This window comes from Schistocerca americana, chromosome 3, assembly GCF_021461395.2.
Source record: "Schistocerca americana isolate TAMUIC-IGC-003095 chromosome 3, iqSchAmer2.1, whole genome shotgun sequence".
NCBI classification, from domain to species: domain Eukaryota; kingdom Metazoa; phylum Arthropoda; class Insecta; order Orthoptera; family Acrididae; genus Schistocerca; species Schistocerca americana.
Genome location: NC_060121.1, coordinates 243,530,487 through 243,557,900, shown reverse-complemented (window position 1 = coordinate 243,557,900; position 27,414 = coordinate 243,530,487). Strand labels below are relative to the sequence as shown.

The 27,414-nt window shown below is 41.4% G+C and overlaps 1 protein-coding gene across 1 annotated transcript in view; it reads left to right on the top strand.

The window, feature by feature from the left end:
* The window catches only part of LOC124606645 (juvenile hormone epoxide hydrolase 1-like), a 109,117-nt gene that overhangs the window by 67,900 nt on the left and 13,803 nt on the right, over positions 1 to 27,414 (top strand). The window contains exon 4 of the mRNA XM_047138643.1: positions 7,021 to 7,223. Within this exon, the coding sequence (XP_046994599.1) occupies positions 7,021 to 7,223 (203 nt within the window). The remainder of the gene's footprint in view (positions 1 to 7,020; positions 7,224 to 27,414) is intronic.

The following is a 27,414-nucleotide window of genomic DNA, read 5'->3' as shown; positions in this document are numbered from 1 at the left end:
GGAGAGCCAGAAAACACTGCACATTTCCCGACTCTTGGACTGGTCCATGAAAGTGCTAGATTTGAAGAATACGTGTCAATAATTGTAAAAATTAAGGAACAATTTCGAGCACGATTCGCAGATGTTACGAGTTTGTCTCCTGTCATTCGCCTCTTTGCTCGACCGTTCTCGTCGTCAGTTGAAGATGCTCCGAATGATCTACAGATGGAACTGATCGACCTACAGTGCAATACAAGACTGAAGGACAAGTTCTTTTCAGTGCGAAGTACAAAAGAATTCTACGAAAATTTTTCACAACAAGAATTTCCACGTCTGCGCCGAGAAGCCGCGAGAGTTATGTCCCTGTTCGGGTCGACATACGTTTTTGAAAGATTTTTCTCGGTGATGAAAATGAATAAATCAAGGTTTCGATCAAGCATAAGTGATGATGAAAGTCTTCGTAACTGCTTGTGTTCGTCAATGAGCCGTGCTTTTGTGCCAGATATTAACTATATCATTTCTCATGACCAATGATAAACATGGTTGGATTTATTCCTTTCATAATTAAAAATTATTGTTTACTAACTGTGCATTACTGCCTCATTCTGCTCAATGTTACATTATTATCAGGAAAACTGGTCATTAAACCGATTGTTCCAATGTATACTTACATTTAGGTTGCTTTTGTTTTTTTAATGTGTGAAGGGCTACGCTCAGCTGAAGTCGATAAAACATAACATTCATCTAATTGTCGGTTATTATGCAGATTTCTGACGGAAGTGATGAAAGATATAGCACTAATGGTATTGAAATAACAGGTGATCATCGAGAGGTCTGCGGTTATCATTCTGTTCGGAGGTCAGTGAGACAGAAATTATGTGGGTGTAACTGAGGGCACCGAGAATTAGTTATAGGAAACCTTGCATTAAATTAACGTTATTTGAAATCATGAATAAGGTTTGTTGGAAGTCGCTAAGTGCTCTCTTTCTTAAATACTACATCAAAAACATTCTGCGTAGTTACGAGCCGTCAGTCAAGCTGCCTTAATAAAAACCCACGGTTGTTAACTGTATTACTTGTCTTACTGGGTTAAACTGTTAACATAAAAGTAGATGTCTGAATAAGTAGAGTGTGACAGTATTTTAAATGTTTAATACGCGAAATACCTTCCCATGGTTGGCTTGCAAGCTGTGGGAAGAGCACTAGAATGCGCCGGTACGGAGTATCGTAGCAAGTGGATAAAGCGACATCTGCACTACATGAACGATGACGGCTGCGGCGTGTACGCTATGACCCGCAAGTTGCACATGTGCAGGACTTCCGGAGCACCGCACGCGTGCAGAATTTCTGGCCGACCCTGCTGTAAACAGAACCTGGATTCATCCACGAATGACGTTCTGCCATTCGTGCACCCAGGTTCGTCGTTCAGTACACCATCGCAGGCGCTCCTGTCTGTGATGCAGCGTCAAGGATAACCGCAGCCATGATCTCCGAGCTGATAGTCCATGCTGCTGCAAACGTCGTCGAACTGTTCGTGCAGATGGTTGTTGTCTTGCAAACGTCCCCATCTGTTGACTCAGGGATCGAGACGTGGCTGCACGATCGGTTACAGCCATGCAGATAAGATGCCTGTCATCTCGACTGCTAGTGATATGAGACCGTTGGGATCCAGCACGGCGTTCCGCATTACCCTCCCGAACCCACCGGTTCCATATTCTGCTAACAGTCATTGGGTCTCGACCAACGCGAGCAGCAATGTCGCGATACGATAAACCGGAATCGCGATAGGCTACAATCCGACCTTTATCAATGTCGGAAACGTGATGGTACGCATTTCTCCTCCTTACACGAGGCATCACAACAACATTTCACCAGGCAACGCCGGTCAACTGCTGTTTGTGTAAGAGAAATCGGTTGGAAACTTTCCTCATGTCAGCACGTTGTAGGTGTCGCCACCGGCGCCAGCCTTGTGTGAATGCTCTGAAAAGCTAATCATTTGCATATCATAGCGTCTTCTTTCTGTCGGTTAAATTTGGCGTCTGTAGCACGTCATCTTCGTGGTGTAGCAATTTTAATGGCCAGTAGTGTATATTCTTCTGCAATCTCTCGGTCAGTCAGTCTTCGTTTTCCACGCACAATTTCGTTGACGTTCTTGACAAGAGCGTCGTCTGTAGACGTCGAAAGGCGTCCTGAACGAGGGTCATGTTCAACTTACATCCGGCCATTTTTAAACCGTGTGAACCGTTCGTAACACCGAGTACGGCTTAAGCACTCATCTCCGTAGGTTCCCTGCATCATTTGGTCTGTCTCTTGAGTTACACGCAAAATTTAATACAGGCTCATTCCTTCTCTAAATCTGCGAACGCGAAATTCGCAAACTGTGTGATATAACATTCTACTTAATACAGCACAGAACAACAACAAACAAACATACAACAATAAAACTTTCGGTAGTTACATATTAAACACAGGCGTGCGCAGGGATGCCAACCGCATTTCGCTCCAACACACCATTGGCGTGAAATTGTGAATGTTCCGGATTTTTTTCAGCAGCCCTCGTATGTAATTTCTGCTTTCAAACTTGCTTCTTCTCAGTACGCTAACCATTGATTGAAAGGACTGATTTCGCTTTAATTTTGCCTTTCGCGGGCAAGTGCTCTACCAACTGAGCTACCCAAGCACTACTGACGGCCCAGGGCATGAGTGTGCTGGGGTAGCTCAGTTGGTAGAGCACTTGCCCGCGAATGGCAAAGGTCCCGAGTTCGAGTCTCGGTCCGGCACACAGTTTTAATCTGCCAGGAAGTTTCATTGCCGTTGTTCTGGTGCTACGACGATGATCGGAGGTCACAGGTGACAAGGCTAATACACGAGCTCTTCTCTGAGGAGCGACGGCCATTGACGCACTGCATATGGTGATCAGCCAATCGACAGCATAGTTCGGTCTTCAGAGGCATCACGCATTCTCCCAAATGTCAGTCGTTATTTGAAATAAAAAACAGAATTTCTCTAAATGCACAGCAAATATACATTTAACACTTAGTAGAACATAAAAATAACTTAATATAATTTGTATAATGCGTAGTAGATACATTTAGTCGCCTGTTGCAAGTAGTGAGTATCACAAACACATTCCACCCACTGCTCTAAGCAGACTGTAACACTTCCTATGGCGACAAGATCGTACGATTTAGCAGGCCCGAGTGTTTGTCAAATCTGGAAAGTATGCACCCAGCTTTGCGAACACGGCTTTTGTGTTCTTGGAAGACGGGACTGTCCATAGGGTGCCCATTATGAAGGTACAGAAGAGAGGGCGATGCTTGGACGACGAAATTGTGGAAATTAAGATGGTGGTTTATTTTGAATAAAGTCCTTTTATGTATTGGGCCGCGTCATTTGAAAGCTAAACAATTAGAAAAACAGACTTTTGGACAATCGGTTGTATACAAGGCGCCCTAACTGCTACCTCCCCCCCCCCCCCCCCGCCCATTTAAAATATCTTAGGGGGAGCCCCTCTAGGCTTGCATTTGCATGGTTGCATGTGACCATCATAGAAAGCTCTCTCTGACTCCCCTGCGAATCGGGGGATCGCAGAATACACGTTTGCAATGTTGCCCATACGTCTGATGTGGTGATCCATTAATCTGGTCCTGTAAGTGATACAGCATGCAGAAACGTTTGAAGGTAGTAGTTTAGGACAGATGGTAAAAAGTGCCACGGCGAGCCGTGGACTAAACCTCTGCGACGTTCTGGACGGATGGTAGGACTGTCGGTGGACATGTACTGCTAACATTGACAGTCCATTCAGTGTGCAAGGGTTGTTGCTCTGCGCAGACGACGTCTCCTTGATCAACTGTAGGGGTCTCGATCCTGTAAAATTCCAAGGCCTTCATCAGAGTGGTCAGTTTGATTACAAAATCAGCCTCTCAATGTAATTTATTGTGCGAAATTTGTTTGTGATTTTTGTGTTGCCAGTTTCCCTGTGTGATCCGTTGTTTGATTGTTTCGACTGTATAGCTGTCAGAACCAGTCAGCCTTGTTGAGGTACAGTCGCTCGCCGTTATGATGTCTATCTCAGTTTTTGAATTGTCCACAGGTGTTCAGTTGCCACTGCTAATGTGTCTTGATCTGTTATCCTTCCCCCTATGGTGGCGAGAGAAATTTCCAGATTTTGGTGAAGGGGTTTTTCGAATGTCTCGAGTTCGAGTAGAGTCGTGTAGCGAGTTTCTTGAATATCTCCAGTATAGCACATGGTCTCCTTAATACACCGTTCCATTTCGGTTGTCACGTGACAGCCTGTATCACTTCCCTCAACTTCCCTGGACAGTTCGAAGGGAAGGTACGTGTGGATGGGTGGCTGTGCGGTAGCCTGTTGCCTGTGGCACTCTATGACAGGTGGTTGGCACGTTACAGCGAATCGGCAGCTTGAGACCAGGGGCAGAGTTTCCCTGAAGCGAGTAGTCGGTATTTCTGTTGTGACCTCCTGTTCATGTTGGAGAATCCAGAACTTGCGGAGCTGCTGGCTGGCAAACACACGCGGCCTTCTCGACTCAACTGCGAACGTCCAATGTTGCAGTTCCCTTCGCAATGTTCACTGGGTGAGACGGACACGCATTCATTGAAGCAGCATTTCCTGTCTGGTTTGGAGTCAACTCTCACAAGGCGTGAAGCCCGTCTCCAGTCCTTGACGCTTGTGGCCTTTTTTGGACCACTATTCTCACGCTGCGAGCGATGCAACATTCCCCATAAAGACGGTGGACAGCCAGTGTTGATCCGCCAAGAAATGAGGAACTTAGTTCGCGCTGTTGTCTTGTACACAACCAAAGACGATATCTCCTTTCTGTCATACGTTCAAGTCGACCCATCATCTTGCACTGATTCCTCGCTAGTGACTGGTGCATAGACACCTCTTCACTGCCACGGCTTACGACAGCAGTGGCGAGTGACATGATCGCCTGGTACGATATTTTGTCCCGTGAGGTTATTACCACTGCTATCATTAGCGTTAGTCCTAAAAGTGTCAAGTGTAATTATTACCTTTAACGTTTGTGAAGACTGTCGAAGCAGGTATGCACTATGTGATCGAAACAGAATGTCAAATCAAACGCCTTTCAGCTGTCTAATTTCCAAACTGTTATTTTACTGGGCTACCAGTTTTGGCAATCTCCAGGCCACCTTCAGGCCCCCTGACCGACGTGTAGAAAGATTCCAACCTCAGTTCCGGCCAAAATAGGGGCCAACATTCAAAGACTGGTATCTGTAGATTTTCGTTACAGAAATCACTTCACACATCATCAGAGTCGGCAGACGCTGTTTGAAGTGATCGCTGTAACGAAAATCTACAGATACCTGTCTTTGAATGCTGGCCCCTATTTTAACTGGAACCGAGGTTGGAATCTTCCTACACGTCGGTCAGGGGGTCTGAAAGTGGCGTAATAATTCGCTGAAACTGGTACCCCAATAAAATAACGGTTTGGAAATAGACTGCTGAAAGGTGTTTGATTTGACATTCTGTACTAAACAGCCAAGGTCCTGAACCATCTCTGAAAAGGTGGACATACAAAGAGACATGATCAAAAGTATTCATGCGCCTATTAGTGGGCATTAATATGACGTGTGTTGACCCTTCAACTTTTTGAAGTCTTGAACTCTGGTGGGAACTATTTGAATGAGGTGTCTGAATGTCTATGAAAGAGTGCCAGCCCATTCTTCCTCAACAGTCAAAACCAGAGAAGGTAGTGATGTTGGACACTGGAATCCGGAGAAAAATCGACATTCTAACTCATCCCAAAGGTATTCCATTGGGCACAGGTCTGGACTCTGAACAGGCAACTCCATTTCACCAATGTTATTCTCCGCACACCACTGCTTTATAAACGCTGCTTTATGACAGGGAGCAATGACATGCTGATACAAACATTCATCACATCCGAACAGTTTCTCTACTGTACGCAGTACAAAATGCTGTGAAATGTGTTAATATACTTAAGCGTTCAGCGTTTTCTTAAGCGCAATAAGGGGACCATATCCAACCCATGAAAAACACACTCATCATCCATATCATTACACCATCTCCTTTGTACTTCATTGCTGGCACTACACATGATAGCAGGTAACATTTTGTAGGCATTTGTCAAACCCAAGCCCTTCTAAGGGATTGCCACAGGGTATATCATGATTCATGACTCCAAATCACTCGTTCCAGTCATCCAATGTCCAGTGGCGCCGCTCTTTACACCATCTTGAGCGTCGCTTAGCGTTGACTACAGAAATGTGACACTCCTGAGGAGGACCGAGCGATGTGGCGTAGTGGTTAGCACAATGGACTCGCATTCAGGAGGACGGCGGTTCAATCCTGTGTCCGGCCATCCTGATTTAGGTTTTCTGTGATTTTCCTAAATCGCTTCAGGTAAATGCCGAGATGGTTTCTTTGACTGGGCACGTCCGACTTCCTTCCCCACCCTTCCATAATCCGATGAGACCAATGACCTCGCTGTTTTGTCTCTTCACCCAAATCAACCCAACCCTCATGAGGAGCGTACGACCATTGTACCCAATTATTTTTAACTCCCTACCCACATCAATGTGGTAGATGGATTGCTGACTGCTAGACTACTCCCTGGAATTCTCGGTGGTCCCTGTCCGTCAGGAGATGAGGTCAGTCTGGTCTTGGTCTAGTACTTGCTGGTTCCTTCGCGTTTCTACTTCACATTCATAATAACAGCAGTCAGCTTGGGAAGCCTTAAAAGGGTTGAAATGTCCCTGATGGATTTGTTACTCATGTTACATCCAATGTCTAGTCCACATTTGAAGTGTCTGAGTTCTCCTGACCGAACCATTCTGACGTTACTGCTTCTATATTGGCAACACAATACTCCCCGTCTTCTTTCATACTGACATGACTGGCCCTCTCGACATCTAGTCATAGGGATGTCCGGACAATTTTGACCAGACAGTGTAAAAGGACACTTCAGACCCAATTTTTTCAGCTAATGTAATTGACTGATTGGAACAATAACATATTTGCTTATGTGTATGTTACAGCGTACTGGCATTACATGTAAACACGTGCCCCGCTGAAGGCCTGATGCCCATGATCAAAGGCACGATCGGCAGTTTCTGGCCGACTCTGTTCGTGGAACGCCGCTACGCACACAAAGCGTTTCCCTACTGGACGAACATCCTCAACATGGTTCTGCAGGAGATGGGCTACTTGCACCTTCAAGCTTCCAAACCAGACACCATAGGTAAGCAAAACGTTTCTGTTCCAGAGCATACCGGCTATCAGCTAGCAGGTAGCTCCATCATTTCCATCTACATCTACAACTACACACATACTCAGCAAACCACTGTGAAATACACTGAACAGAGTACTGGGCGTGGTACTTCTCACATATTAAGATCCCTTTCTGTACCAATCTCACATGGAGCGAATGAATGCGTAAGTGCCTCTGAGAATGTTGAAATTAATCTATTTTTGTCTTTATGGTCGCTGCGAGAGTGATACTTACTGAGTTGAAGGATACCTCTAGATTCTTCACTTAATACTCGTTCCTAAAAATTGTAAATTGGCTTTCGAGGGATAATTGCCGTGTGTCTTCAAGACTCAGCCGATTCAAGTTTTTCAACATTTGCGTGCCGCGATCCCGTGAGGGAAACAAACCTGTGACCATTCGTGGCCCCTTCTTTCTATATGTTCAATATCCCATATCCTATAGCACATCGGTTCCACCCACTTGACCAAAAATGTAAGATGGACGCACAAGTGAGTGACTTGTAAACATTTTCGTTTGCAGACTGACTGTATTTTCCTAGTGTCCTACCAATGAACCGAAGTCTGCCACCTGCCTCACCTACGATTGAGCGTGCGTGACCATTCCATTCTACGTCCCGCACAAATTGACTGATTCTAAATGAGAATCATTGATAATGTAGTTACAAGTGTTAAGAGGTCCATGACTAAGGAAATTATTGCTAGCGCACTCGAGCAAATGTAATTTCGATAGATTGCTCACGCGCTGCCTGCGGTATGTAAGCTATAAGAGAATCAGACCAGAGAGCAGTGTTGGCTGCAGTAAGAGCAGTGTCAGTAGCAGTAAGTAGTAGCTAGCAGTCGTGTGCATGGAGTTGGCTGGGCCGGTCGTGGGGAGGGATGGCGGTGCCTGAGCGATGTAATATGAGGTAAAATCACCCGCGCGCATATGTCGTTTGTTAAGCTAAATTTGTACTATTGTTATATCAAGTCCCATGTAAATGTTTCAAAAAATCTTTTAATAATAGTCTTTTTTATATAATTAACTTTTTGACAATAATTCATCTGAATTTAAAGAATTTGTTAATTTCTGCAATCCATGGTCATCCCGATTATCGTAAGGAAAAATCAGTTGTTTCTCTTTATACATGACAAAGCTAACGGCCAGGATTGCACTGGGCTGTGCCAGAAAAATTGCTTATAGAAGCAGATATATACGCGTTATCCGACGACTTCATTGAGGTAAGAATTTTCAATTTATTCATGATCTTTCAGGACCATGACGCAGTACTGCTGACGTCCAAATTTACCAGTTTAGATTCACAGTCAGTTAATTATTGAAGGGTTATATGTGAGCCACAATTTTATTGAGAGATTAGTCAAACATTATTATAGCGAGGTTACGGAATAATAAACTGTTGGGGGAATAATAAACTGTTGGGAGGTTACACAAGATACTAAGTTTTTTTTCTTTTTCTGAAGTGCACAATTTTGCATTTCTCTACATATAAAACGAGCTGCAAATTGTTGCACCAAATAGAAATCTTATCAAGATCATATCGAATATTTGTGCAGCTTTTTTCAAATAGGCCACCATCATAGACGACTGGATCATCAGTAAAATATCTGAGGCTACTATTAATGCTCTGTGCCTGTACATGAATAAGTCGATGACTGTCCATCTGAGATAACATGCTGCGTACTCCCTACCAAGAAATCCTCAATCCAGTCACAGATTTTGTTTGATACCCTGTAGTATTGTACTTTTGTTATTAAAGATTGACGACTTTCGAATTCAAGAAATAATGCATTCGCCTGATTTATTTGATCCATTGCTTTCAGGACCCCATGTGAGAAAAACGCAAGCACTGTCTTGCATGACCAATGTTTTTGGATTCGACAAGAGATGGATGTTATTGACACTGGACAGTAGTTTTGTGAATCACTTCTGTCTTCTTGAAGACAGGTGTGATCTCTGCCTCTTTCCAACTAATGGGCACGGTTTTTTGTTTAGGGGATCTACGACACGTTATTATTAAAATAGGCGGCAACTCAGGCGTAGGTTCTTCATAGAATCTGATAGAGATGCCATCGGGACTTGGAGTCTCGCTAAATTGTAGCAAATTTAGTCGTTTCTCAATTCTAGGTACTCCTTGGCCATTACTGTAATTGTAACGCTACTGCACACAATTTACAAACGTCACACAACTAACTCCATAGACAGTCCTCATGGTGTCGTCATAGTGTTGCATTTGTGTATTGGCAGCAGCGGGTTCGAACTCTGTCTCACGCACTCGCACGAGTTTTAAATGTGGTGCTGCTATGTGTCTGCGTATGTTCGTGCAGAGGTTCAATTACAAATGACAGGAATGAGAGTGTATTTGGAGGTACGAACTAGATAAGTCGTCTGAACTAATATTCGTAGCGGGTGGTCCACTTTTGTACTGATACTCTTTCTCTCACACTTTTATTAACAGTTCTGCGCAATGTTGTTCCATCATGATGAAATGAGTTCGAACAACCGTTAGTATACTGCCCAGTCCACTTAATTATGTCACAATAAGTACTCCATGCGGAGGACGTACTTGTCGATGGTACAGTTTCACCGGATATTTTTGTTGTTCACTTTCGAATCGACAAGTGGTCCTTACATTCACTCATACAGTGAGTAGTAGTCGACAGCGCCTCTGTGATGTACACGCCGTTTGCCACCGCAGTTGACTTTGGCGATTCGTTTTCCCTTTCTCAAAGTTCTCACACTGAGGTCTACATATATTTGCACTGCCCAACAAAAAAAGTCAAACTCCCAAAAGGAGAGGACGTGACCAAAAGAAACTTCACGGGTTGAAAAGGTATGTGACGTTATTAAAGTGATTACAATATCGAAACAAATTACGAAGAATTTGGCAGTATGAGCCCACTTATCAGTGCAACGTCGAACCCTCTCTGACCTGGATGTATGCACTGACTCGGTTGGGAAAGGTGTCATAAAGTCGTTGTACTCTCTCCTGAGACACGCTGATCCACAACTCCTCTAACTGATCCTCGATATCCTCGATGAAGCACTGGGACGGAGGTGGCGCCCGATTGGTTGATTGGTTGATCTGGGGGAGGGGACCAAACAGCGAGGTCATCGGTCTAATCGGATTAGAGAAGCATGGGGAAGGAAGTCGGTCGTGCCTTTTCAAAGGAAGCATCCCGACATTTGCCTGAAATGTTTTAGCGAAATCACGTAAAACCTAAATTAGGATGGCCGGATGTGGGTTTGAAGCGTCGTCCTCCCGAATACGAGTCCAGTGTCCTAACCACTTCGCCACCTCGCTCGGTTAGGTGACCGAGCAAGCCTCACACCCTTGCTGGCCGCCGGAGTACCTCAATATCACGCAGACTGTTCAAAGAAAAATGTGTCGTGTATGTACGAGCACTGTCCAGTTGACAAGTGGCACCACGATATTGGCACATGGGAGGTATCGGTAACACCTGAGATCGCAGGATGCCCATGACGTACTGTTGTGCCATCACTGTTACCAATCGCTACCAACCATGACCTGAAATGAAATCGGACGGCTCTCCACATGATTACGCCACGAGTAACACCGCTGTCCCTCCCCAAAACATTGGGAGAATGGGTCCTCAGCCTAGTTTGCCACTGTACTCGCTGGCGACAAACAACCAGGGCGGTGCAAAACCTCGATTCATCGCTGAACCTCGATTCATCGCTGTTCACAATCGCTTGCAGTGTGGTGTTAATGGCAGCCTACGTGTGGGACGGTTATTTCCTATTCTTTCGGCTGCTGGACTCCGATCTATGGTCCGGGGTGACACACAGTGTTGCAGACAGTCCACTTGTTGTCCTGGAAAAGCAGAAGTAGATGTGATGGGGTTACGTTGTGTTTGGTGCACATATGGCGATCCTTCCTTGTGGTGGTCAGGTGTGATCGACCAGAACCTTGACGACCAGTATGTCAGCCCTTATCCCCTTGCAATCCAACTCTGAGCGCCACACAAATCTTGATACTGCACGATTCATCCAGCTGGGCAAACAGAGAACCACAGTGAGGTCCCTTTCTAACTCCGTTAGGTGCTCATGACGCTGTGTCACTCAAGTATGTGCCTTATCTGTATCCTTCATAGTGATCAGTCTACATCTGACACTGTTCATGAGCCGTATATACCCTATTATGCCTCGTAAAAAGGCTAAACACAAGCACCGCTAATGCACTCTGTGTGTGTTCTACCTGTCATGCTCACTGATGGGGAGTACATGTAGGAAATTTGTCAGACAGTGTATTTTCTGGCATTTAATCGAGACGCCATTAGCTGTGTGTAGCTATTTTTGTTCCACTCTTCCCCCCACCCCCGTCCCCCGCGTGAATTGTGCACCTTGCTGTCGGTCGGGTGGCTTGCGTGCCTCAGCGATATCTTAGGTGCTACCACAACGGAGGGGTGTCTGTTGAGAGGCCAGACGTGTGGTTCCTGAAGAGGGGAAGCAGCCTTTTCAATAGCTGCAGGGCCAACAGTCTGCTTGATTGACTGTTCAGGCGTTGTAACATCAACCAAAACGGTCATGCAGTACTGGTACTGTGAACGACTGAAAGCGAGGGGAAACTACAACCGTAATTTTTTCCGAGGACCTGATGGTTAAATGATGATGACGTCCTCTTGAGTATAATGTTCCGGATGAAAAATAGTCCCCCATTCGGATCCCTAGGCGGGGACTACTCAGAAGGACGTCGTCGTCAGGAAAAACACTCGGAGCGTGGAATGTTAGATCCGTTAATCTGGCAGGTAGGTTAGAAAATTTGACAAGGGAAATGAATAGGATGAAGATAGATATAGTGGCAATTAGTGAAGTTGGTGGCAGAAGGAACAGGATTTCTGGCCAGGAGAATACAGGCTTATAAACACAAAAGAAGGGTAATGCACGTGTAGGTTCAATGATGAACAAGATGTGTGTGTGAATTCCTAAGGGACCAAACTGCTGACGTCATCGTCCCTAGACTTACACACTACTTAAACTAACTTATGCTAAGAACAACACACACACACACACTAGGGAGGACTCGAACCTCCGGCGGGAGGGGCCGCGCAATCCTTGACATGGCGCCTCTAATCGCGCGGCCACTCCGCGCAGCAATGAACAAGAAAATATGAACGCGGGTAAGCTACTACGAACGCATTATCGTAGCCAAGATAGACACAAAGTCCACATCTATCCCAGTAGTATAAGTTTATATGCCAACTAGTTCCGCAGATGAAAAGAATGAAGAACTTTCTGATCAGATAAAAGAAACTATTCAATTAGTAAAGAGAGAGGAAAATTTAATTGTGATGTGGGGCTGGACTTCGATAGTAGGAAAAGGAAGAGAAGACAAAATAATAGATGAATGTGGACTGGGTGAAAGAAATTAAAGAGGAAGATTTTTGCACAGAGCATGATTTAATCATCGCTAACACTTGATTTCAGAATCACGAAAGAAGGTTGTATACATGGAAGAGGCCTGGAGACAACAGAAAGCTTCAGATTGATTATATAACAGTAAGGTAGATATTTCGGAACCAGCTATTACCGTCTGGATATACACTGCCCGAAAAAAAGATAAAAAATTAAAGTGATTAAAGTTTCAAAAACTCTTTGTGGCATGTAGAACAGTCATCAGAATGCACTAGTGAAAGTTCCTGGCAAATTAAAACTGTGTGCCGGACCGAGACTCGGACTTAGGACCTTTGCTATTCACGGGCAAGTGCTCAACTGCAAATCCTTTCTTCCAAGAGTGCTTGTTCTACAAGGTTCACAGGAGAGGTACTGTGAAGCTTGGAAAGTAGGACACTAGGTACTAGCAGAATCAAAATTGTGAGGACGGGTCGTGAGTCGTGCTTGGGTAGCTCAGTCGGTAGGGCACTTTCCTGCGAAAGGCAGAGTCTCGATCCGCCACGAAATTTCATACCAGCGCACACTCCGTTGCAGAGTGAGAATTTCATTCTGCACTAGTGTTGGCCGCGTTCGGTGTTGTTAACACGCCTGGTAGGATGCAGAAGGGCCGTGAACAGCGTCAAGTGTTAAGTGATCCCTGTGAAGGATACGGAGATACCATGTTTTCCTGTGGGACTGCGTCATCTACAGCTGGCAGAGAATCGCCGTATTTGTGCACCAAGCACGTCGTAATTCCATCACGTCTGTGCAAGTAATGAACTCCTTCCAACATTCTTTGTCATCTCGCACCATCGTTTGAAGACTAGCAGAAGTCGGATTGTGGCTGTACCATCACATGCATACACTGGTGTTAACACCACAACACAAACCTCTTTGTGTGGCGTGGTTACGTGACTGGTAAGTAGAGTCCGTTGAGAAGCAGTGTCTTATTGTATTCAGTGATGAATCGCAGTTCTGTACTGTTCTGGATTAAATATGATGATCTCCATAGAGCAAATCATCATTTCATCATTTGATTTGGGCCTTTGTCCCACTTCAACGCGGGGTCGGCCTTGTTACTATGGATTTGACGATGTTAGTGTCGGAGGGTGGCCGGATGATCTTCCTGTCGCCACCCTGTACCCCCTGGGATGGAGTTAGTGTACCCCAGCTGTCTGCATCTAGTGTAAGCCAGGAAATAGTTCGAACGTTGCCAAATGTCTGCAAGTCGTGTAAGTGAGGCTGAACATGGGGGACCAGCCCGGTATTCACCTAGTGGGATGTGGAAAACCGCCTAAAAACCACATCCAGGCTGGCCCACACACCGGCCCTCGTCGTTAATCCGCCGGGCGGGTGCTATTCAGGGCCGGCGAGCCTACCCGAGTCCAGGAAGCAGCGCAATAGTGCTCTTGGCTAACCTGGGGGGGTGTTCTCCACAGAGCAAGTGAAATCAGAAAATTAACATTACCTGAAATTCTAGCTATCAACAAACATCAATCCCAGAATCCTGACTGACTCTTTAATCATCAAATACTGTGTCGGCTATAATTATCGTGTGCCACAGAAACTTGATAATATGCTTAATGCGTTAATGGGGTACCAATTTAGGCTTGTGGTCGTCAGGTGCAGAGCTGGCGCTGAACGTTGTTTGTATGACGGTATGACACCCACGCTGCCATTTGCCAAGCCATAACATGAGTGAGCAGTATGGTTATCGAGAAGAGAGCCCGTGTGAAACTGTTTTATGTGAACGGATGCAATTACAGTGCTGTACTGAGAGAATACCGCCGACTGAAAAGTCTGAGAAGAGGGCCGACGACATTAAATTGTTTAAAGAAGATTATAATGAAATTCGAAAACACTGGTGAGCTTGGTGTGCGCCTGGAAGAGGTAGGCATCCCGCTGACTGCTACAACTGACCGCGCAACGCATGCCTCGGATAGTGCTGGCGCTCATGCAGCTTTATGAGAATTGTACATCCCATGATCAACAGTACGGAAAGGTTTGCAGTCTATTTTACACTGGAACACATACAAGATCCAGGAGAGAGCGAGATGGTGCAGTATCTAGCACACTGCAGTCGCATTCGGGAGGACGACGGTTCGAACCCGTGTCCGGCCATCCTAATTTGGTTTTCCGTGATTTCCCTAAATCGCTTCAGGCAAATGCCGGAATGGTTGCTTTTAAAGGGCACAGTCGACTTCCTTCCCCATCCTTTCCTAATCCAATGGGACCAATGACCTTACTGTTTAGTCCCATTCCCTCCTCCCCACCACCCAAATCAATCAACCACCAACAAGATCCAGACGGTTGAAACACGTATGTAACGCAGCAGCGATGGCGAGGCATTGTAGCATCTGTGACCAGAGAGTATGCGCTTGACCGCGCGAGTGTTGCGAGCGGTTCTCAGTCAGTAGCAGTCAGTCAGTCGTTCCGAGTCTGTAGCACTGTCTAGTTGCGTGCAGTACTCAGTCAGTCGTTGCGAGTCTGTCAGTGTAGTCGTTGCGAGTCTGTAGCTCTGTCTAGTTGAGAGCAGTACTCAGTCTGTAGTCGTCATGCAGAGCGGTCGGTCAGTAGTAGCAGCCCAGTGCGGTTGTGTGATGTAGGCGGTCGGCAACACTGGTCAAGATGAGGAATAAGGTATACTGTTAATTAATATAATCATTAGATAATGAAAAATTTTATTTATTGTAATTATTCTCCAACAAGTCTCCCAATAATAATTTTTTATTTCAAAAGCATTTTCTCAAAAATTTAATTTTTTATTGAACTCAAGATTTCGTTGCACTTCCCATTTCATTCCACTTCTTTTGAAGAAAAATTCCACTAAAATCACAAAAAAAGAGAATATTATTATTTGCAATGCAGTTCCTCCATGCGGTGCGCAACAACAAGAGCAGATATGTGACATCCATTTATTCTGAGGTAAGACTTTAATTCAATCTCCCTACAAAAATTTTAAAAGAAAAGGACGATACTAATTAGAAATGCTGATGGACATGGCTCTATGCGTAACCTGCCCACAATGAAATGTACTGACAATGGCAACAAAAATGTGAAATTCGCAATCTGACTCAAATATAAATCCTTCAAAAAATTAAAGTCCATTCAGTGACAAGAAAATTCAATTAAACCGAAATATCGGTCTTTGGCCCTGTGTAAAACAATCAGAATTAAAGTCTTACCTCAGAATAAATGGATGTCACATATCTGCTCTTGTTGTTGCGCATCGCTTGGAGGAACTGCATTGCAAATAATAATATTCTCTTTTTTTTGTGATTTTAGTGGAATTTTTCTTCAAAAGAAGTGGAATGAAATGGGAAGTGCAACGAAATCTTGAGTTCAATAAAAAATTAAATTTTTGAGAAAATGCTTTTGAAATAAAAAATTATTATTGGGAGACTTGTTGGAGAATAATTACAATAAATAAAATTTTTCATTATCTAATGATTATATTAATTAACAGTATACCTTATTCCTCATCTTGACCAGTGTTGACGACCGCCTACATCACACAACCGCACTGGGCTGCTACTACTGACCGACCGCTCTGCATGACGACTACAGACTGAGTACTGCTCTCAACTAGACAGAGCTACAGACTCGCAACGACTACACTGACAGACTCGCAACGACTGACTGAGTACTGCACGCAACTAGACAGTGCTACAGACTCGGAACGACTGACTGACTGCTACTGACTGAGAACCGCTCGCAACACTCGCGCGGTCAAGCGCATACTCTCTGGTCACAGATGCTACAATGCCTCGCCATCGCTGCTGCGTTACATACGTGTTTCATAACCCTCCACTGGGGGGGCAAAAATTTGGCAGCGATGGTGAGTCATTTGGACTTGCCAAGCGCGGCAAAATTTTTCTTTAACTAACAAAATTCTACAACTTACAGAATATTTAAATGTTGTGCACACGCACTAAGTACAAAATATATCAGACAAAGACAAAATGTGAATACTAAACATAGTAGCAAATCAGAAAAAAGTATATACAAATTTTTGACAGATAAAGTGCACAGGCACTGAAAAAATTCTTTAGCATATTCAGAACAAATAAACAGACTGGCAAAAAATATTATGTTGACAAGTGTACATGCACTGAAAAATGTCTTTAGCATTTTCACAACAAATAAACATAATGGCAAACATCATGTCGACCAGTGACATAAGTGTACTCACACTGGAGTTTAGCGAATCGAAAAATGTATAACCTATGAACATAAATGATGTTACCAAAAAATTTTTTCTTTATGTGACAAGAATCAGGATAGGAAAGGGAAGGATTGCATCATGGTTGTAGCACTTTAGATTGCACACAGCTGCTCTGAAAGTCCATATCTTTCCACAGAAGTACAACACCAAGTGACACAACTTGAAGATCTTTTCCCATCAGAATTTATCAGTGTAGCCAAGACACTGAACTGTCGTAGTAATGTTCCATGTTTTCATTTTGGCAGTACATTACGTACACCAAACAGTGGGACCATAATAATGTCTTCATCGCTCATGGTGGTGGACAGCATGTCGTGTCAACACCACACTCTTACAAGGCACACCAACGTAGAATTAGTGCAAAACCAAATATAGTGATCCATGATCACTGGGATAAACAGGACAAATGGACATTGCAGTAATTCAGGGTAGTTAGCTTATGAGGATAAGCACATTATGTCACATAATATTGACAATTACAGACTTAATTAGTAGTTTGTGGCATTCATAGCCCAGTTATTGAACATTTCTGTACCAAGTATGTAGTATTACAGAAAAATGTTCATTAATTGTTGTACATAGAATCAGTAGCCTTCTTTTCCTGGTTACAAAGCATTATGAAATAATCGCATTCTTTTCAGTTACAGAGTATAATTAAGAATCATTAACCTTCTCCTAATTACAGTTAATTAATCATTTGTCGTTAATTAATCATTTGTCTAATTACAGTTAATTAATCATTTGTCTAATTACAGTTAATTAATCATTTGTCTAATTACAGTTAATTAATCATTTGTATAATTACAATTAATTAATCATTTGTCGTTAATTAATCATTTGTCATTCTAATATAGTAAGAATCATTAGTATTCTCCTAATTACAAAGCATTAGTAAACAGTACCATAGCTAATTAATTGTGTCATTCCAATGTAGTAAGAATTATTACCCTTCTCCTAATTACAAAGCATTATTAAACAGTAATTAAGATTCATTAGCCTTCTAATTACAAAACATCCTAATTACAGATAATTAATCATTTGTCATTCCAATCTATTAAGAATCATTAGCCTTCTTCTAATTACAAAGCATTATTAAACAGTCACATTCTTTTCTGGTTACAAAGTATCAACATTGGAAACAAGAGCTAATCAATGGCATAATTAATCACAATTCGTGGAGTGACATTAATTATTGGCACTCAGTGGCCAGCAAGTATTGAATAGAATCATCATTCAGTATTATTCAGATTATTACGAAGTCATTATTAAAAATCAGTTAATTACAGTCAAATCATTAATAATCACAGGCATTATAAGTGGTATCATTACAATAAACAGTGGCAGTTATTAGCTAGTGACAAAGCATTATTTTGAATATAGTCTCATTAAGAGGTCATTACTCAAGTGACATGCTATTCATAGTTGATCAGTATTATTCAGAATTATCATAAACTAGTGACATTATGTGCGACTGGTAATACATTTTTTTTTTTTTTTTTTTTGGTAGCAATGCATTGCGTTGGGATCGATAATTAATTGCTGAAACATAACACTATTTGCTTTTGACCTATTGCAGCAAATGAGGATAGGTAACGTCATTCGTCATGAGTCAGCTGTAGCAAGATTATGTAACAAGGCAGTACATGTGATCACATTTATAAACGATAGACACAAATGGGTAAAAAATATAAAAATGCAAGTACTAGAACAGGTATAATAAGTAACAGGTTTAGTAAGTATCATGAAAAACTTCTCCTGGAAAAATTACAAAAACGGATTATTGACCTGAAAGAAGAAACGCACACTATGCTGAAAAGTAGTGAACTTCGAATTAACAGGTAGTGAAGTGTGTATAAAAATGTGTTCCATAGCTGTCCTTTCCAAAACCTTCAGTCATCCTACTATGCAATGTAACACCTGCTGTCAAAGCAAACTGCAACAAATACTTAAATAACTACGTAGCATAAATACATTACTTCAACATTATCCTCATCTGTAAAGAAAAAAAAACTTCATTATCCATATCATCATAACTTCACCATTATCATCACCTGTAAAGAAAAACTTCATTATTCATAATACCATTTCCTTCATCATTATTCATCAGTATTCACTATCATCTGCAAAAAAATCACTTCATTACTCATTACATAACTATTCCTTATCTCTAGCATATTTCATCACTAAAACTAAGATGTGTAGTTCTCTCTGACAGCCTGCATCAATCACCTTGTATTCTGAAAGAAGAAATTAGTTAAGACTGCTATTCTGTGATGAGTATAGTATATTCTTGTTAATGCTTGTTAATCCTGATCCATTTACTCTTCCTCATAAAGTTATTGCATCCTCTTTCGTTTATTCCGTAGGTGAAATTCCCATTTCTGTTGAATTTATTTCTTACATGCATCATTTCTTTCTGAAATTGATGAGCAGAGATCAATGTCTTGCATTTAAATCATATACCCACTAAATAATGACTGGTTTATGGTGACATAATTAACCCTACAGCATAACATGACAGAAAACGTAATATGTCAAAAACATTGACAGTGTTCAAAAACAAAAATATACACAGAATAATACAATGCAGCAGCAAAAAAAAAAATGTGAAACAGTCACGATGTTGAGATGTCATAAGGCAAAAAAAATGTCAAAGTCGACTGGTGTGTGTTATATCTTAACTATTTCATAGTGCATACAAACAAAACTGGAGTACAATCATACACACAAAAAAAGTGGAAAATGTGCACAGTCTGATGTGTAACGACAAGAAAAGCGACCTGCTAACCTTACCTTGCCGGGCACTTGCCAAGAAAAAATACGATAATCATCAGTAATTAGTCAGGTGAATTAATTGCATTAGTAAATGACATCATAGTGTGTTGAATCATACAGTGGTTTCACTCAATAAACGGTTTAATGTTTGATATATGGTGATTGCCTTTCGATTTTCTAGTTCTCAAAGTTTCGACATGTACAACATTGGGGTGAGGGATGCTGCGAATCCGATATGGACCTGCGTATAGAAGTTCAAATTTACTGCACTTACCTTTTAATTTACTGGATAAATAGTGTGTACGTACTAGTATCTTCTGTCCAACGTGAAAGACGCGGCGTGTACAAACCTGTTTTTGCTGTCTTCTCCGGCGCTCTGCGGCACGTTTGATGTTGTTCAGCGCAATGTCAATTATTTCGTGGTGTCGTAGGCGACGACTTTTGGGTAGTTTTACTAATTCTTTAATTTTGTTTGGTGGTTCAACGTTTTTCAGTATAACAGACGGAGATAGCATAGTGGATTCATTTGGAATGGAATTAATTACATCTTGGAATGAGAGTATGTGTGTATCCCAATCAATATGTCTTTTGTGGCAGTATATTCTACACAGTTTACCAATTTCCTTCATTAATCTTTCACAAGGATTCGAAGAAACGTGGTACTTGGATATATAGATCGGAGAAATGTTTCTAGCTCGTAACATGCGTGTCCATACGCTACTACGAAATTGTGATCCATTGTCAGAAATTACTTTCATCACATGCCCTACATGAGATAGAAAATGTTTTACAAATGCTTTCGAAACAGTTTTAGCAGTAGCTTTGCGTAATGGAGTGAAAGTAACAAATTTTGAAGTGAGCTCAACAGCGACAAATATGTAGCAAAAACCTCTGTTAGTTCTGGGAATCGGACCAAAAATATCTACAGCGGCCATGTGTCTTAATTTAACAGGTATAATGGGATATAACGGAGGAATATGTGAAGTGGTGTCTGATTTAGCTTTCTGGCAAATTTTACAAGACGCTAAAACTCGTCGTATACGTTTTTCCATGTTAGTAAAATAACAGTTCTGTCTCAGTATAAGAAAACATTTTCGTGCTCCGTAATGTGCGTAACTTAAATGAGTGTACCAAATTAGTTTGTTAACCAGTTCGTCAGGAATGCATAATAACCAATTGTTGCTGTCAGGAAGAGAGCGGTGAAACAGAATGTCATTGCGTACAGTGTAGTGGTTCCTAATCGTAACATTTTTCCTATCTTGCCAAAGGTGTTTAATTTCTTTCCACACATTGTCCTTATTTTGCTCTTGCGCTATGTCCTGTAGTGACGATGAAATAAAGTTTTCAAATGCGACTTGCTGAATGTACATGACACTAAAATTTGTTTTGCAGAAGTTGGTTGCTACGTCTTGCTGATTGTTGCCGAGAGAACGCGATAGTGCGTCTGCTATAACATTTTGTGTGCCGGGAATATGAACAATCGTAAAATTAAATTCTTGTAAATATAGTTTCCATCTACTTAATCTGTCGTGAGTAAATTTAGCTGAAAGCAAAAATTGTATAGCTCTATGGTCTGTGTAAACGGTGGTATGTCTGCCATAAAGAAAGTGCCGAAATCTCGTAGAAGCCCATACAACACATAATGTTTCAAGTTCTGTAACGGAGTAATTTCGTTCAGCAGGTGACAAAATGCGACTTGCAAATGCGATGTTTTTAATTACTGTAGAACCATCTTCTTCAATTTCCTGAAAAATATGTACACCTAAAGCGGTGTTAGAGCTGTCAGTGGCAATGGAAAAATTTCTGGCGAGATCTGGGTGCGATAAAAGTGGAGCATTCAACAGAGCATGTTTCAGGTTCATGAATTCCGAGTGTGCTTGCTTATCCCAAGACCAAATACTGTTTTTACCTGTTAATTGACATAATCTGGGTGTGTCTAAAGCAGAGTGATGAATAAATTTACGAAAAAAGTTAATTAAGCCCAAAAAACTGCGTAATTGCTTCTTCGTCGTAGGAACACTAATGTCACGTAGAGCTTGAAGTTTTTCCGGATCAGGTGCAATGCCTTTTGCTGAAATTACGTGTCCAAGAAATTTTATAGAAGTTTTGCCAAAGTGCGATTTACTAAGATTAACTGTAAGTCCTTGTGCATGAAAGGTTTGTAACAGTTGTTCAAGAATCATATTGTGTTCAGACCAGTTAGCTTCTGCGATAAGAATATCGTCTACATACGTCGTAATTCTGTCTTTAAGTTCTGTCGGAAGTATTGTGTTCAAACCGCGAATAAAAGCTGCAGAAGAAATAGTTAAGCCGAACGGTAGTTTGCAAAATTGATAACAGTCGCCGAAACAGAGAAAAGCTGTATATTTTCTACAATTCGGATGAAGTTGAATTTGCCAAAATCCCGATTTCAAATCTAATGTGGAATAAATAGCTGTACCGTGAAATTTCTGTAAAAGTTCCTCTAATGTCTGTGGTCGATCTGTTTCATTAATAATAATGTCATTAATGTGACGTGAATCAAGTACAAGGCGAAGTGAGCCATCCTTTTTCTTAACAATATGTAGCGGGTTTATGTACGGACTAACTGCTGGTTCAATAATTCCCTGATCAAGCATATCCTGCAATTCTTTTTTAACTTGTTCTCTATGAATATACGGAATAGGATAATGCTTTGCTTTAAATGTGTCGTGCGGTTTGACTTGAAATTCATACATAAACCCGCACATAGTACCAGGAATGTTGTCGAAAACTGGAGCTTGCTGTAAAAGAATTTTGTGTAATTGCGTTCGTTCGTCGTCTGTACTTGCACTGCTCTCTTTAACCTTATCAGAAATCAATTGTATTACGTCGTAGTCAGCTTCGTCTGGAGTACTATAGTTGTGTACGTACGTATCCGTTAACAATGTGGGATTACAGTCTATGTCACGTGTTGCGGAAATGACCTCTGTGCGGTTGATTGTTTGTTCTTCCGCAGATAATGAGTGCTGAAATTCTAAAGCAAGTTGTACATTTTCATCCTTTAACATTAAATAAGAATTCTGAAAATCGATAACTGCGTCGTGTTGTACCAGAAAATTCGTGCCTAAAATAACGTCTGTTGTCAATAAAGGAACAATCCAAAAATTAGAGTGAAAAGTATGACCTCCAATACAAAATGATAAATGCGTCTGTAATTTAACGTCTACACCTTTACTCGACACTGCTCCTTTCACTTTTGTTTTGCCTAAAGGTAATGTCGGATAGGTATTCTCTTTGTTGCACTCATTAAAAGTCTCCTCATTTATTACTGATATAGGTGATCCGGAATCAATTACTGCTAAAAATTTCGAAGAACCAATTTTAATTTCGATGACAGGATGTGAAATAGTTTTCTGAACAAATGGTCTTTCCTGCAAGAGAGTGTCTCTGATGTCGTCAAAAGTAATTACATTTTCGTGAACAACATTTTGCGTGTCAAAAATAATGTTTGCGTTACTGTAATATGCAATCTGTGCTGTATCTGGTTAAAATCTATCGTACGTGTTATTATTTACGGGAGGATGCTGTGGCATATCCATTATATGAACTGCTCTGTTATTTCTTACTGACGTATTACGCTATAGATGACACCTATTGTTTGGATCATTCATGATTATTCGTTGTTGCTGATGTTCTTGCTGCTGAAAAGATCGACTGTTATTAAATGTACGCTGAAAATTGTGCTCGTTATTTTTACGTCTGTCATGATAGTAATTTCTATACGGCGCATTGCGATAGGAATTGAAATGGTGTGTTGTCTGTACGTAGTTATTTCTTTGCTGCCATGCGTTACTATTTGTTGGACCAGGGGCTATACGTCCACGCGGCGAAACATTAAAGCCTGGTTGACCTTGTGTATTCCATTGTTGGTTAGGTTGACTTTCATGCTATTGTGGTGGAAAACGTCTATTGTTACCAAAAAATGCGTTTGCTGTTAATTTTACACATACTGATGATTACGATTTTCATCTGTTATTTAAGTTCTCGTGATTCTGGAGTGCCTAATGAAAATTGTCACATTCGGTAAAAATTTGTCACATCCCGTTTTCATTACATATTCTTAATCCTACAAAGAGCAATAGTTAAAGAGCAGTTTTGATAGATATAAAGGATAGTAGAAGAGAAGGCAGCAGTGCAGAAAACTAAAGATGAAACAGCACTACTACAGCTCGGGGCCCTATGCTCGCTACGGCACATATTCATTAAAGCGTAATGAATCCCCTGAGGTCCATTACGCACTGCAAATAAATTTTAGCTTTAGCGTTGCAGGCAATGGCGGTAAAATTCCAAAACCAAATTGTTGTAACCATGTTAATTCAAATTTCTGCATAATAGATAATGCTGATGAAAATACAATAGCAAATTGTCGCCTCAGATTCAAAGCTAGTTTCTCCATTACAGATAATAGCGGTGAAAGTACGAAAACAAATCGTCGTATATAGCTCAAAGCGTGTACCTGTGTTCTGTCATTATTAAATTCTTTACATTTTCTTACAAATACAAATTGCTTATTATCAACGCTCTCGTCACTGAATTTGAGAACACGTTCAGGTTTGTGTGTGAATCTGTTCGTCTGTGTCATTTCGGATTTCAAGTTGCATAGCTTTTCAGATTTTAAGTCGCGTGGCTTTTCGGATTTTAATTCGCGTAGTCTCTGTAAATTGCTCACATTATACGTGTTGCGCGAGTCTGACGGATGTTCGCGAAGTGGCGTCTGCTGTGATATGTTATTAACTGAAATGTTTTTCATCTCTGTTACTTCTTGTTGTAAATTTGATAACTTCCTACGTAACGTGTTGTTAGATGAATCGATCTCATTAATTGTCTGCTGTAAATTTTGAAATTCAGGTGTTTGGATAAATGAAACCGGTGCAGTATCGTCTGATTTATTGTCATTAGTATTTTCGATAACATCAATACGACTGGCCAATTCATCACATTTTTCAGTCAGTATTTTAACCTGATCATCGGTTTTAGAATCAGACGCATTAATCTGTTTTTGCAACTTGCGCGTAGTTTCGCTCAGTTTTTTAACATCAGCTTTGATGACATCGCAATCCTGTGTTAGATCTAGTTGTTCGAATCTATCTGTCACTGTTTGAATATTTACTGTGTGTGTATCTGTTTTTGCTTTAAGATCAGAAATTTCATCCCGTAATTCCGCGTTCAATTGTTCTATGGTATTAATTTTGTCGGACACTGTAGTAATATTATTGTCTACATACGTCTTCGCTTTCGCGAATATTTTACGTTTGTCCTCTTGTCTTTGTGCAGTGATTGTTTCCATGACTTGTCGTTTTACTTTGTTTTGATCCTGAATAAATCTGCGGAAACGCGTATCACTGTTCTGTATGTGCTGATTAAAGCGCTCGTTAATCTGAGTGTTCTGCTGTTTGAATTTAGCGTCTATCTTTGCGTCCACTGAGCGCGAAAGTTCTACCGTCATTGCTTTAAACTCGTCCCGTAATTGTGTAGCTTTTTCAGAGCATTGTTTAGCGACTCCGCTAATTTCGTCTCTGAGTGTTTCTGTTGCGGCTGTTTGCATTTCCCTTAATTCTTGTGCAACAGACTTTATTTCTTCGCTATTTTTTTGTGAACAAGCCTCAATTTCCACGCGCAACTGTTCCTTAGTGTCATGCCACTGCGCGGCAACGTCTCTAATTTGTTCACTAAGTTTGTCTTGTTTTTTGTCATTATTGTCAAGTTTTTCGTTCTGTTGTTTGAAATTTTCATCGATTTTATTAAATCTTTCATTAAACTGTTTGAAATTTTCACTCTGTTGTTGTAGCAATCTTACCATAATTTGTTCAAAGCCAAAGTTAGCGTTTATACTCTCTGTGCTGTTTAGTGGTGGATCTGGAACTCTCTCGCTTACTGTAACCATTTGGTTATTCTGAGATTTACAAAAAGGTTTGTCAGTCGGATGTACATTGTCAGACGTTATTTCGGAATTAAATAAATCCGTCGTACTTTCACTACACTGACCATTTTCTTTCGAAAAATTTGTTTGTATGTTACTTGAATTTTCCAGATCGGGTGTGTTAAGCTGGGCAGCGCTCATTACAATAGAGCGTCCCGCGTCATCAATTGTCGTCAAATTAACAGACGAGACAATTGAGTTCGCTTGTTCATCATTAATATAAAAGTCATCACTAGTGGTTATAATGCACTGATTGTTAGTGGACGCAGGATTGTCATCATCACACTGCGTGTCGTAATTACTATCGGTCACGCTGTTTAAGTCGGTAATTTCATTCACAATACTTCGCGATACCCTATTCACAGTCTTTCACGGCATTTTTACAATAGTCAAAATTTTTCACAAAACAAATGAGCACAATGCAAAAGCAACACACAAATACAACAAAGCAACAAATTGCCGTTGACCTGTAGAGAGAAAGTCACAAGATTAATAAAAGCGTAGTGCCAAATCCTAATTATATCTAAGCAAATAAGAGCAGATATCTGACTGTTGCTCAAAAGACTCTCAACGAAATACGATCCTGGACTGGGTGTCGCCAAGTGTAACCTCCCCACAAAAATTTGAAAGAAAGAACATGACTCAATAGAAATGGGAGCCAAGTGTAACCTCGCCCACAAAAATGTGTTGACAATGGCAACCAAAACGTGAAATTCGCAATCTGACTCAAATATAAATCCTTCAAAAAATTAAAGTCCATTCAGTGACAAGAAAATTCAATTAAACCGAAATATCGGTCTTTGGCCCTGTGTAAAACAATCAGAATTAAAGTCTTACCTCAGAATAAATGGATGTCACATATCTGCTCTTGTTGTTGCGCATCGCTTGGAGGAACTGCATTGCAAATAATAATATTCTCTTTTTTTTTGTGATTTTAGTGGAATTTTTCTTCAAAAGAAGTGGAATGAAATGGGAAGTGCAACGAAATCTTGAGTTCAATAAAAAATTAAATTTTTGAGAAAATGCTTTTGAAATAAAAAATTATTATTGGGAGACTTGTTGGAGAATAATTACAATAAATAAAATTTTTCATTATCTAATGATTATATTAATTAACAGTATACCTTATTCCTCATCTTGACCAGTGTTGCCGACCGCCTACATCACACAACCGCACTGGGCTGCTACTACTGACCGACCGCTCTGCATGACGACTACAGACTGAGTACTGCTCTCAACTAGACAGAGCTACAGACTCGCAACGACTACACTGACAGACTCGCAACGACTGACTGAGTACTGCACGCAACTAGACAGTGCTACAGACTCGGAACGACTGACTGACTGCTACTGACTGAGAACCGCTCGCAACACTCGCGCGGTCAAGCGCATACTCTCTGGTCACAGATGCTACAATGCCTCGCCATCGCTGCTGCGTTACATACGTGTTTCACGGTGCAGCAACTGAAACCTCATGATCCGCAGCAACGTTCTGAATCTGCTCTTCGATTTCTGGCAGGGATCGAAGTTGATGAAATGTGGTCGGGCAGTATTCGGTGGTCTAACGAGACACATTTTACACTACAGGATGACGTGAATACACGGAACTACAGGGCTATTACAAATGATTGAAGCGATTTCATAAATTCACTGCAGCTCCATTCATTGACATATGGTTACGACACACTACAGATACGTAGAAAAACTCATAAAGTTTTGTTCGGCTGAAGCCGCACTTCAGGTTTCTGCCGCCAGAGTGCTCGAGAGCGCAGTGAGACACAATGGCGACAGGAGCCGAGAAAGTGTATGTCGTGTTTGAAATGCACTGACAT